Here is a 13,262-nt window from a genome sequence, read left to right on the forward strand (position 1 = left end):
AATAACTTATGTGCAAAATAATTATGTTTTGAGACCATAAAATTGGTGGAGAAATATCTGGGTTTCTGAGTAAAATGCTCCAGCAACTAACACATTGTTTGCTATAACATGCATGAAATACCTGTTGTGAACCTTGGATGTCAATGTACATGTAAATATAAAAAGTATGCAAAGAAAACTATGGGAAATATTTTTATTGTGGCTTAAAAATAAATAGTTAAAGTTAGAAATAATAGTAATGCATCATTTGTGAAAGGTACTTGCTTTAAAGCCTATTGTGTGCAGGTGTTCCATCTTCGTAGATATTGACATTGACCTAAAGGTTGAGGTGGAGCACAAAAAACAACATATCCCAGTAGATATTTCTACACATGCGCATGAAAGACGGAACTTCTGCGCTTGCGCATCTTCTAGTGCCCGGTAGCTGATGCAAGAAACCCGAAACTGAATGATTTGGTTGGTTAAAACACATACTGCACGAGATTTTCATCGTTATCATAGTCTGGAAACATGTCGGGAGACGACGAGGTAACTAATCCCGTTTTATATAGTGATTTACCATTGTAAATTCGTCTTCATGAGAAACGTCATTATGGCCTACACATGTGTGAGCATGACATGAGGCAGCAAGCTAGCTAGCTAACTACTGGCTAACGTTAGCCACCCCTTATGTTATTATTGGTGAGCTGCTTCATCTCGAAAAAATAGTAAAATCCTAGCTATGTAGCTTGCGAACTATTTGTGATTGTGTGAAAGTCTCTGTTTCAATTTATTTTGGCTGACATTGACAAGTAGTCGTCAGCCGTTAGTGGTTGACAATGCAATAGCTAGCTAGCTACTATAGTTAGCTAACATACATTTCTTCATTGTGTGCTCTAATGGAAGTGATTCGTCGCTGCTAGTTTCCATCCATATGGCCAACAGTGTAATTGTTGTTGCCATCTTAAATATGAGCATATACGGCTCCACTTCGGAATTGGATATATTGTTTAGCTAACACAACTAATTACTTTATAATAGTTACAGCCTGACGGTAATGCCTGCAAAATCATCTAAATGTTCCTTACAAGCCAGAATGTTGAATAAAATTACATTTAAACTACCGGTTGTCTCTGCGGTTTGTCCTTTAGCTGCTGAAAATGTGAGACAAAATAGCCACAGGAAAGTATTGTTTATCTAGAGTACGGAGGTAAAATTAGTTTTATATTGGATATTCGATTTCTCTCGTTAACTAGCTATTGAACAAAGCATGTTATGACAATACAAATAGTATTTTCTGAATCAGGAGGATAAAGAACACCATTTTATTGTGATTTTTAAAAATGCAGAATAATCAAGAAATATATACATGTTTTTGTTCTCCATCCTCCCCTGATTTCAATATGACATTTTTGTCATGACATGCTTGGTTCAATAGTTACTGATGAGAGAAACAAAATGTCCAATTTAAATCTAACTTTATCTCTGTGCCTAACCATATACCTACCAGCACTCTATAAAATTGGGTAAATAACACTTCCCTGTGGATGTTTTCTCAAATTTTGAGCTGCAGAAGGAAAACCTCACAGACAACCAGTGGAGGAAGTATTTATTTAACTAAGCAAGTCAGTTAAGAACAAATTCTTATTTACAATGACAGCCTAACCCGGATGACGCTGGGCCAATTGTGCACCACCCTATGGGTCTCCCAATCACGGCCGGTTGTGATACAGCCTGGAATCGGAAACTGCAGTATTTTGTTTTTTTGTTGTGAAATTGTTAGATTACTTGTTAGATATTACTGCATGGTCGGAACTAGAAGCACAAGCATTTCGCTACACTCGCATTAACATCTGCTAACCATGTGTATGTGACCAATAAAATGGGATTTGATTTGAATCGAACCAGGGTCTGTTGTGACACCTCTAGCACCAAGATGCAGTGCCTTAGACCACTGTGCCACTCGGGAGCCCGAGTTTAAATGGAATTGTATTCAACATTCTGGCTTGTAAGGAACATTTACAAGATTTGAGGCATTAATGTCAGGCTGTATATACCTATTAATTGTGCATTTTCACCTGAACAATCAGACTAGCGAAATACTAACTAGTTACTGACAGCCAATTCTTTATCATATTGACAGCAAGCTAGCTAGCTAAAATTACACATGAATTCCTTATCATGATCCAACATTGACTAGGAACTCATCTGCCAATATTTGTCATCCCCAACAGGCTTTTAAGTTAGCTATATTTGCAAGATGTAATACTGACAGTGTCATAGGGGTCAGCCATTTGTAACACGTTTCTTTTGGCTTTGTGCTTTACAGATGATATTTGACCCCAACATGTCCAAGAAGAAGAAAAAGAAGAAGAAGCCTTTCATGTTGGATGAAGAAGGAGGGGACGGTGCAAGTGAGGATGCTCCACAGCCAGAAACGAAGGAGGTGGAGATGGATGGAGGAGAGGACAGAGAGGTGGACTTTGATGAGGATGAGGGAAGGAGGAAAGGTGAGGAAGGCGAGACCTTAACATAATATAAACCTAAAGGTTGAGTTTGCATGTAGTCAGAATTTTCTAAGACCTTTTGTAAGTAAAACGTTTTGATCTTAGTTTGTTTGTTTTCCAGAAATCTCAGATGACCTGGACGACTTAAATTTCTTCAACCAGAAGAAGAAGAAAAAGAAGAAAACAAAGACATTTGACAATGACGTAGAGGATGGAATGAAGGTACGTTTTGGGTCAAGTGCCCAGAGAGCTGGCCAGTGGACCTTAGTGTGTAAAATGTTGCCTTTTTTAACACGTTTTCACAAGAGCATCTGTTAAATGATGTTTGTTGACTTATCTACCAGATGGATTCCTGTCAACCTTGTAGTTTGTGCACTTCATGTCTCATATTTAGGGATAAGATGCATATGTAGAAAGTTAAATAAAATTATGTTTCTTTCAATTATACAGTGTATGACTTATCTGTTGTGGCTTGACATTGTGGTATGTATTAAATTGACTGAATTGCAAAACTGTCGATGTACAGGAGCTGAAAATTGAGGCAGAGCCCTCCGAAACCAACGACGAGGACGACTTGATGTTAGAACTAGGAAAAAAGAAAAGGAAGTCAAAGGCTGTGAATTTCGACATGGATGACGACATGGAAATCAAAGATGACGGTGAGTGTACCAAATTTACAGGATGGATAAAAGCTATAATGCGTTTAATACAACCAGCATGCAAACTGACCTTTGGTCTTTGTCATACCTTGTGGTTTACAGCCCAGGAAGATGAAGATGGAAAGAACACTGACGACATCACGTTCAGCAGCACACAGTCGGGCCCTGCGTGGGCGGGCTCAGAGAGAGACTACACATATGACGAGGTACAATCTAAGTCTGGGTCAAGAGAGACTTTTTAAGATTTTAGAGGAATATTACACCCAAGTTATTACCAACTGAACATTTTCATAAGAGACCTAAGATGTAGGACAAGACACCTGGTCATCATGACCTTAAAGAAAGGAATGGTTAGTCACATCTTCATTTAGAAAATGAATTGGTCACGTCTTGTTGACGGGAAACACCACAAAAAAACATTCAAGTATTTCATCCTAAAATCCAGGCTGACTCATCTCCCTCCCTTATAGCTGCTGAACCGCGTCTTCAACATCATGCGGGAGAAGAACCCTGACATGGTGGCTGGGGAGAAGAGGAAGTTTGTCATGAAGCCTCCCCAGGTGGTCCGAGTGGGCACCAAGAAGTCCTCCTTCGTTAACTTCACAGACATCTGCAAACTGTGAGAATGATATGCCACTAGGCTTGGGCGATATACCGGAGTATTTCAAAATACCGACAGTATTATTTTCAATAATACGTCACTGCTTATAACTATACGTTACAACTAAGAAATCTTAAGATGTGTCAAATAATATCCAGCGCAGGGCTCCAGCTATGCATTTGGTTTTCTAACTTGCTAGCTAAGTGGCTAGATGTCAAGATTAAGCTACATTCAATCCCCACCTGAATCAAGATCCCTGTTCCAATTTATAAAAAAAAATAAAAATAATTGTAGTGCCCCTTGTTCCGGAAATACCGTATACTCCAGTATGGTACAGAAACGTTATGACTATGAAAATCTGGATACCGCCCAACCGTATATGCCAGTACCCTGGGATCCCCTGTTGCCTTTTTTTTTAGAGATGTGGAGTTATGACTTTCACTCTCACTTGTTGAATCTCATTATTTTGCGTCATTGGTCCCCCTTACCATCATTTGCTAATTTCTTGACAGGTTGCATCGCCAGCCAAAACATCTCCTGGCTTTCTTGTTGGCTGAGCTTGGAACAAGGTAAGGTTTGGGTCGTCAAGTAAAGAAAAGTTATCATGCTTAAAAAATAATTGTTAAATGAATGAGTAAGAAGGCTATGGATTCATGGATGAAACTTTTTTTTTTACAACAGTGGTTCTATAGATGGAACTAATCAGCTCATCATCAAAGGAAGATTCCAGCAGAAACAGATAGAGAATGTCTTACGAAGATATATTAGTAAGTGTTTGTGTTGACAATTGTCCTACCTTTGTACACATCTCTATTTCATTGATATAATTCTGATTTAGTTAATCATATAATTGCAAATGAGAGGATGGTGTTTATCAACTGTACTTCCAAAAATGTGTTTTAATATGATAGGGATGCAACATTGTTCGCAAGCCATGTTCATAACCAGACCTTCTGGTTATGAGATGTTTCTCCAGAGATCACGTTATGTCAATTCATAGCGTAAACTCTTTTGTTGCATATTGAATAACTTACTGTTAAGGTTAATTAGATAAATTAGCTTTACTTCCCAGTCTCACGCCAGTGTTTCTTTCCCTCTCTTCACAGAGGAGTATGTGACGTGCCATACATGCCGCTCCCCTGACACCATCCTCCAGAAGGACACACGACTCTACTTCCTGCAGTGCGAGACATGCCACTCCCGCTGCTCCGTTGCCAGCATCAAGGCTGGTTTCCAGGCCGTCACGGGCAAGAGGGCACAGCTCCGCGCCAAAGCCAATTAAGATGGGCCAGGCTGGAAGCTTTTATGGACTGTCTGTGGATTTGTTACCGCTGCCTATTGTAAAGAAATTAATAAATCGCATACCATCTGTGTGATCAGACGCTGTGCTGTCTATTTCCCAATTCATTCATCCATCACTATGGGGGGCCAAGGTCATGAACTTAATGTGTTGTCTACTCTATACTACTTTGAAATCAATTATTTTGTCCAGACCTTCATTGTGTGTGCACCAGGTTTTCCCATCTTTCAAAAGAAAGCTCAGTGTTATGAAGGGCTGTATTCAAACCAGACAAACTGATGCGTATTATTCATTAACAGATTCACCCCCCCCCCAAAATCTATAGGTTTGGTCTGAAGTATCTGTTCTATAGTTTGTGGCTCCCAAGTGGCGCAGAGGTCTAAAGCACTGCATCTCAGTGCTAGAGGTGTCCCTACAGACCCTGGTTTGATTCTAGGCTGTATCACAACCGGTCGTGATTGGGAGTCCCATAGAGCTGCGCACAATTGGCCCAGCATCGTTAGGGTTTGGCCGTCATTGTAAATAAGAATTTGTTCTTAACTGACTTGCCTTGTTAAATTAAAATCTGCGAGATATAAGATCAGGAGTCATTTTTTTATTTAGAGAACGCATATTTTTTGGCACTAAACTGTTTTCATGTATACTTACATGAATTTCTTAAATTGTTACGGAGGACCTTCAGATGAGTCTTGAGCCCTATAGGCGACCTAGAACAAAACAGCTGATGTGCTTGTCTCACCTGGTATGTAGCCCAAACTGTTTGGACGCTACAGACAAAAGTTTGCAGTTCGACTGAAGATGAGTCCCAAGACGCTTGTGGGGGCCGTAGAGCAAAAGGGAGAATACCAATTTTTGGGATGTCTCATGGTCTGACAAACCGCTCTGTCATCTTTCAGCACAGATGCATAAAATGCGACATTGGTGGATTGAGATACATCTGTCAGCTTAAACTGACAGATTTCTTTATGGGGATTTTTGTATTCTGCTAATTTACATTTTTAACATTTCTCCATAACGCTGCATCGGACATGCTTTTTGGTTTGAATGCACCATTAAAAGTTTGAACAAGATTTAAGGCTCATTTTCAGAGTTCTCCGTATCTGGGGCGGGTCTCGAATAAGTCAGAAAAGGTTACTTTTCTTCCTGCTGAAGGTAAAATGGTAGAGAAGATGTGAAGGTAATAGGCCAACTCCTAAAATCTGGCCCCCTGCATGGTTTTCTCAGCCAGATACATTTGTTTGAATATGACCACTGAATCATGTTCATCTCCTTTTGACTTGAGGATATCCTGTTATGGATAGGGGGCAGTATTTTCACGGCCGGATAAAAAACGTACCCGATTTAATCTGATTATTACTCCTGCCCAGAAAATAGAATATGGATAGAAAACACTCCAAAGTTTCTAAAACTGTTTGAATTGTATCTGTGAGTATAACAGAACTCATTTGGCAGGCCAAAACCTGAGAAGATTCCAAACAGGAAGCACCCTCTCTGAGCATTTTTTGGCCTTCTTGATCATCTCTATCCAAAACAAGGGATCTCTGCTGTAACGTGACACTTCCTACGGCTCCCATGGGCTCTCAGAAGGCGGCAAAAAGCTGAATGGTGGCTATGCAGGCCATGGCTGAAAAACATTAGCGCATTTAGATAGTGGTCGATCAGAGAACAGAGACTGGAGGCGCGTGCACGAGGCGACACCATGTTTTTATTCTTTCGTCTTTGAACGGAAACAACGACTCCCGGTCGGAATATTATCGCTTTTTTACGAGAAAAATCGCATAAAAATTGATTTTAAACAGCGGTTGACATGCTTTGAAGTATGGTAATGGAATATTTAGAATTTCTTTTGTCACGAAACGCGTCGGCGCGTAACCCTTCGTCACCCTTGGATAGTGTCTTGAACGCACGAACAAAACGCCGCTATTTGGATATAACTATGGATTATTTGGAACCAAACCAACATTTGTTATTGAAGTAGAAGTCCTGGGAGTGCATTCTGATGAAGAACAGCAAAGGTAATCAAACTTTTCTAATAGTAAATCGGAGTTTGGTGAGGGTGGGTGTCAAAATAGCTACAGTGCCTTGCGAAAGTATTTGGCCCCCTTGAACTTTGACCTTTTGCCACATTTCAGGCTTCAAACATAAATATATAAAACTGTAATTTTTTGTGAAGAATCAACAACAAGTGGGACACAATCATGAAGTGGAACGAAATTTATTGGATATTTCAAACTTTTTTAACAAATAAAAAACTGAAAAATTGGGCGTGCAAAATTATTCAGCCCCCTTAAGTTAATACTTTGTAGCGCCACCTTTTGCTGCGATTACAGCTGTAAGTCGCTTGGGGTATGTCTCTATCAGTTTTGCACATCGAGAGACTGAAATTTTTGCCCATTCCTCCTTGCAAAACAGCTCAAGCTCAGTGAGGTTGGATGGAGAGCGTTTGTGAACAGCAGTTTTCAGTTCTTTCCACAGATTCTCGATTGGATTCAGGTCTGGACTTTGACTTGGCCATTCTAACACCTGGATATGTTTATTTGTGAACCATTCCATTGAAGATTTTGCTTTATGTTTTGGATCATTGTCTTGTTGGAAGACAAATCTCCGTCCCAGTCTCAGGTCTTTTGCAGACTCCATCAGGTTTTCTTCCAGAATGGTCCTGTATTTGGCTCCATCCATCTTCCCATCAATTTTAACCATCTTCCCTGCCCCTGCTGAAGAATAGCAGGCCCAAACCATGATGCTGCCACCACCATGTTTGACAGTGGGGATGATGTGTTCAGGGTGATGAGCTGTGTTGCTTTTATGCCAAACATAACGTTTTGCATTGATGCCAAAAAGTTCGATTTTGGTTTCATCTGACCAGAGCACCTTCTTCCACATGTTTGGTGTGTCTCCCAGGTGGCTAGTGGCAAACTTTAAACAACACTTTTTATGGATATCTTTAAGAAATGGCTTTCTTCTTGCCACTCTTCCATAAAGGCCAGATTTGTGCAGTATACGACTGATTGTTGTCCTATGGACAGAGTCTCCCACCTCAGCTGTAGATCTCTGCAGTTCATCCAGAGTGATCATGGGCCTCTTGGCTGCATCTCTGATCAGTCTTCTCCTTGTATGAGCTGAAAGTTTAGAGGGACGGCCGGGTCTTCGTAGATTTGCAGTGGTCTGATACTCCTTCCATTTCAATATTATCGCTTGCACAGTGCTCCTTGGGATGTTTAAAGCTTGGGAAATATTTTTGTATCCAAATCCGGCTTTAAACTTGTCCACAACAGTATCTCGGACCTGCCTGGTGTGTTCCTTGTTCTTCATGATGCCCTCTGCGCTTTAAACGGACCTCTGAGACTATCACAGAGCAGGTGCATTTATACGGAGATTTGATTACACACAGGTGGATTCTATTTATCATCTTTAGTCATTTAGGTCAACATTGGATCATTCAGAGATCCTCACTGAACTTCTGGAGAGAGTTTGCTGCACTGAAAGTAAAGGGGCTGAATAATTTTGCACGGCCAATTTTTCAGTTTTTTATTTGTTAAAAAAGTTTGAAATATCCAATAAATTTCGTTCCACTTCATAATTGTGTCCCACTTGTTGTTGATTCTTCACAAAAAATTACAGTTTTATATCTTTATGTTTGAAGCCTGAAATGTGGCAAAAGGTCGAAAAGTTCAAGGGGGCCGAATACTTTCGCAAGGCACTGTAGCCGTGATGGCTGGGCTATCTACTCAGAATATTGCAAAATGTGCTTTCACCGAAAAGCTATTTTAAAATCAGACATAGCGAGTGAATAAAGGAGTTCTGTATCTATAATTCTTAAAATAATTGTTATGTTTTTTGTGAACGTTTATCGTGAGTAATTTAGTAAATTCACCGGAAGTGTTCGGTGGGAATGCTAGTTCTGAACGTCACATGCTAATGTAAAAAGCTGGTTTTTGATATAAATATGAACTTGATTGAACAAAACATGCATGTATTGTATAACATAATGTCCTAGGCGTGTCATCTGATGAAGATCATCAAAGGTTAGTGCTGCATTTAGCTGTGGTTTTGTTTTTGTGACATTATATGCTAGCTTGAAAAATGGGTGTCTGATTATTTCTGGCTGGGTACTCTGCTGACATAATCTAATGTTTTGCTTTCGCTGTAAAGCCTTTTTGAAATCGGACAGTGTGGTTAGATAAAGGAGAGTCTTGTCTTTAAAATGGTGTAAAATAGTCATATGTTTGAAAAATGGAAGTTTTTGGATTTTTGAGGAATTTGTAATTCGCGCCACGCCTATCATTGGATATTGGAGCAGGTGTTCCGCTATCGGAACGTCTAGATGTAAGAGGATATAGCAGTTGGAAAAGCAAGTGTGAGAGATGGCTGACAGTGCATTCGGAAAGTGTTTAGACCCCTTGACCTTTTCAGCATTTTTACGTTACAGCCTTATTTTAAAATCTTTTTTTTTCTCAATCTACACACAATACCCCATAATGACAAAGCAAAAACTGGTTTATAGAAATATTTGCAAATTTCTTACAAATATAAAACTTAAGTATCACATTTACATATGTATTCAGACCCTTTCCTCAGTACTTTGTTGAAGCACCTTTGGCAGCAATTACAGCCTGGAGTCTTCTAGGGTATGACGCTACAAGCTTGGCACCTGATTTGGGGAGTGTCTCCCATTCTTCTCTGCATAACCTCTGAATTTCTGTCAGGTTGGATGGGGAGCGTCACTGCATAGCTATTTTCAGGTCTTTCAAGAGATGTTCAATCGGGTTCAAGTCTGGGCTCTGGTGGGGCCACTCAAAGACATTGAGACTTGTGCCGAAGTCACTCCTGCGTTGTCTTGGCTGTGTGTTTAGGGTCGTGGTCCTTGTTGGAAGGTGTACCTTTGGCCCAGTCAGGTCCTGAGCGCTCTGGAGCAAGTTTTCATCAAGGATCTCTCTGTATTTTTAATCTTTCCCTCGATCCTGACTAGTCTCCCAGTCCCTGCCACTGAAAAACATCCCCACAGCATGATGCTTCACCTTAGGGATGCAGCCAGATTTCCTCCAGACGTGATGCTTGCCTTTCAGGCCAAAGAGTTCAATCTTGGTTTCATCAGACCAAAAAATCTTGTTTCTCATGGTCAGAGTCCTTTAGGTGCCTTTTGGCAAACTCCAAGCGGGCTGACGTTCCTTTTACTAAGGAGTGGCTTCCATCTAGCTACTCTACCATAAAGGCCTGATTGGTCTCCCATCTCCACTCTGGAGCTCTATCAGAGTGACCATCGGGTTCTTGGTCACCGCCCTGACCAAGGCCCTTCTCCCAAGATTGCTCAGTTTGGCCAGGCGGCCAGCTCTAGGAAGAGTCTTGGTGTCGAAGGAATTGTCTGTACTGCTCCGAGACAGGATTGTGCTGAGGCATAGGTCTGGGGAAAAAAATAGCTAATTTTATATGGAGGCAAGGAAATGCTAGCAAGGCCAACTATTGTTTTACTCCCTCTAATTGACTCCATCTCACACTAAAAGGGGGTGTGTTCACTGGCAGCTGTTGTGACACAATTCATGAACAGCTCTGCTTTTTCTCTTTGTTAAAATTGTTTCATATGACTCAGGATGTGCTTAATCCAATGATTAAAGGCCCAGTGTTGCTCTCACACAGCCTCCGCAGCAGCATGTCCTCCAATGTGACCCTCCTGGTTAACATCACCGTACACTCCGAGAGGAGGTGAGGCACTCATGAGTAATGAGCGTATTTTCTAGCCTGACCTTACTGAGACTAAGCAGAAGGCTCTTTAAAACTAGTGCATATTTCCACATAGTCAAGGGATGGAATGTCTTAGAAGGCAGCTCCAAAATCTGTAAATACTTTAAAACATTGGATATTCAAAGGTTCGCTCATCCAAGTCATATGTACCTTGAAAGAACATGAAGGATTACTACAAATCAATTATGGTATAAAGATGTAGTTTCCCTTGCCAAACATTTTGGAAACCCTTCACTTACCTCAGATTGATGTATTCCCAATTAAAGTGTATCTCGCTAGTGTCACAAGCCTTGGCTAGAAGTAATGGAGCTACAAGTAGTTACTGATAATTGAGTGACTTGCACAAGTTCTGAGATAGCCCCACAGCACAGCTGTGTGTTGTGGACATGATGTGATGGATTACTCTGAGCAAGAGTTCATTCCAGGGGGCCTTTCCACATGCATTCCTAGATCTGCTCAACTGGAGAGAGTGAAATACAGTCAGGCATGATCGTGTAGCCAGCATGAACTTCCAGAAATATCCCAGGCTGACTAACTGTGATAGCCTCACACCATAAGCCTATGGGTAATTGGGCTCCAATGAAAAATGTACATTTTAATGCATAATGTCAGAGAAATTGCTCAGCTATTAACCAAGAATAAAGTATTCCATTACTCAATAGGGCTATATTTCAGTTGGAAGGAGAATTCTTTGCCCAGGAGTTGGTTTGAGATAACTGGTTGAGCAGTATGGTGGGTCTGTATAGTGAACACATGTTGATCTTTTTTCAAAGGTAGTACCACATAATCAGGGTATTAGCAGAATTACTGTTTTACCTCAATGAGCCACAAAATCCCTAGTTTGAAATCGACTGTTTTCTTGAAACTGAGTCACTCTATTTTCCCAAAATGTCCCTCCACATGGGCCAGCCCAGTAGTAATTCAAGTTCTAGCCAATGAGATTCAGCCCCTTGCACTTGAGGGACAGCTAGAACGAGGCCTGCCCAGCGTTTTCCAATGTGGTTGCAGCGCGAGGGAGAAATTACCTGAGGCACATACACTGCATTTGGAAAGTATTCAGACCCTTTTCCTTTTTCCACATTTTGTTACGTTACAGCCTTATCCTAATATGAATTAAATAAATGTATTTCCTCATCAATCTACACACAGTACCCCATAATGCCAAAGTGAAAACAGGTTTTAAGAAATGTTTGCAAATGTCTAAAAAATTAAACACAGAAATACGTTATTTACATAAGTATACAGACCCTTTGCTATGAGACTCGAAATTGAGCTCAGGTGCAACCTGTTTCCATTGATCATCCTTGAGATGTTTCTACAACTTCATTAGAGTCCACCTGTGGTAAATTCAATTGATTGGACATAATTTGGAAAGGCACGCACCTGTCCATATAAGGTCCCACAGTTAACAGTGCATGTCATAGCAAAAACAAAGCCATGAGGTCGAAGGAATTGTCCGTACAGCTCCGAGACAGGATTGTGACGAGGCATAGGTCTGGGGAGGGGTACCAAAACATTTCCGCAGCATTGAAAGTCACCTAGAACACAGTTTCCTCCATCATTCTTAAATGGAAGAAATTTGGAACCACCAAGACTCTTCCTAGAGCTGGCCTCCCGGGCCAAACTGAGAAGGGCCTTGGTCAGGGAGGTGACCAAGAACCCGATGGTCACTCTGACAGAGATCCAGAGTTCCTTTGTGGAGAACCTTTCAGAAGGACAACCATCTCTGCAGCACTCCACCAATCAGGCCTTTATGGTAGAGTGGCCAGATGGAAGCCACTCCTTAGTATAATGCACATGTTTTTCAGCCTCAGGGACTGGGAGACTAGTCTGGATCGAGGCAAAGATGAACGGAGCAAAGTAAAGAGAGATCCTTGATGAAAACCTGCTCAGGACCTCAGACTGGGGCATAGGTATACCTTCCAACAGGGCCACGACGCTAAGCACACAGACAAGACAACGCAGTAGTGGATTCAGGACAAGTCTCTGAATGTCCTTGAGTAGCCCGGACTTGAACCCGATCGAACATCTCTGGAGAGAACTGAAAATAGCTATGCAGCAACGCTCCCCATCCAACCTTACATACCTTGAGAGGATCTGCAGAGAAGAATGGGAGAAACTCCCCAAATACAGGTGTGCCACGCTTGTAGCGTCATACCCAAGAAGACTCAAGGCTGTAATCCCTGCCAAAGGTGCTTCAACAAAGTACTGAGTAAAGGGTCCTAATACTTATGCAAATGTGGTATTTCAGTTTAACATTTTAAACATTTGCAAACATCGCAAATTGCAAACATAAAACCTGTTTTTGTTTTTTCGTTATGGGGTATTGTGTGTAGATTGATGAGGGAAAACAAATATTTTAACCATTTTAGAATAAGGCTCTACAGTAACAAAATGTGGAAAAAGTCAAGGGGTGAGTACCTCCCGAATGCACTGTATCTTCACATACTGTATTTGACAGTACACAATGTGCGGGG

General features: G+C 41.0%; 1 protein-coding gene across 1 annotated transcript; it reads left to right on the plus strand.

Moving 5' to 3' along the window:
* The first annotated feature begins 366 nt into the window (after positions 1-366).
* Positions 367-5,132, plus strand: eif2s2 (eukaryotic translation initiation factor 2, subunit 2 beta). Its single transcript, XM_029776425.1, has 9 exons — positions 367-528; positions 2,309-2,489; positions 2,608-2,708; positions 3,013-3,145; positions 3,248-3,351; positions 3,616-3,764; positions 4,259-4,315; positions 4,428-4,513; positions 4,853-5,132. Exons 1-9 carry the CDS (start codon positions 511-513, stop codon positions 5,026-5,028), a joined length of 1,005 nt encoding a protein of 334 aa, XP_029632285.1. The 5' UTR covers positions 367-510; the 3' UTR covers positions 5,029-5,132.
* The last annotated feature ends 8,130 nt before the right edge of the window (positions 5,133-13,262 follow it).

This window comes from Salmo trutta, chromosome 14, assembly GCF_901001165.1.
Source record: "Salmo trutta chromosome 14, fSalTru1.1, whole genome shotgun sequence".
In the NCBI taxonomy this organism is placed as follows: domain Eukaryota; kingdom Metazoa; phylum Chordata; class Actinopteri; order Salmoniformes; family Salmonidae; genus Salmo; species Salmo trutta.

Bases quoted from the DNA above. Each gene is read 5' to 3' on its own strand.
- eif2s2 (XM_029776425.1), top strand. The intron at 2,490-2,607 runs GTGAGGAAGGCG...TTTGTTTTCCAG, and splicing joins GGATGAGGGAAGGAGGAAAG to AAATCTCAGATGACCTGGAC. The intron at 3,146-3,247 runs GTGAGTGTACCA...TGTGGTTTACAG, and splicing joins CATGGAAATCAAAGATGACG to CCCAGGAAGATGAAGATGGA.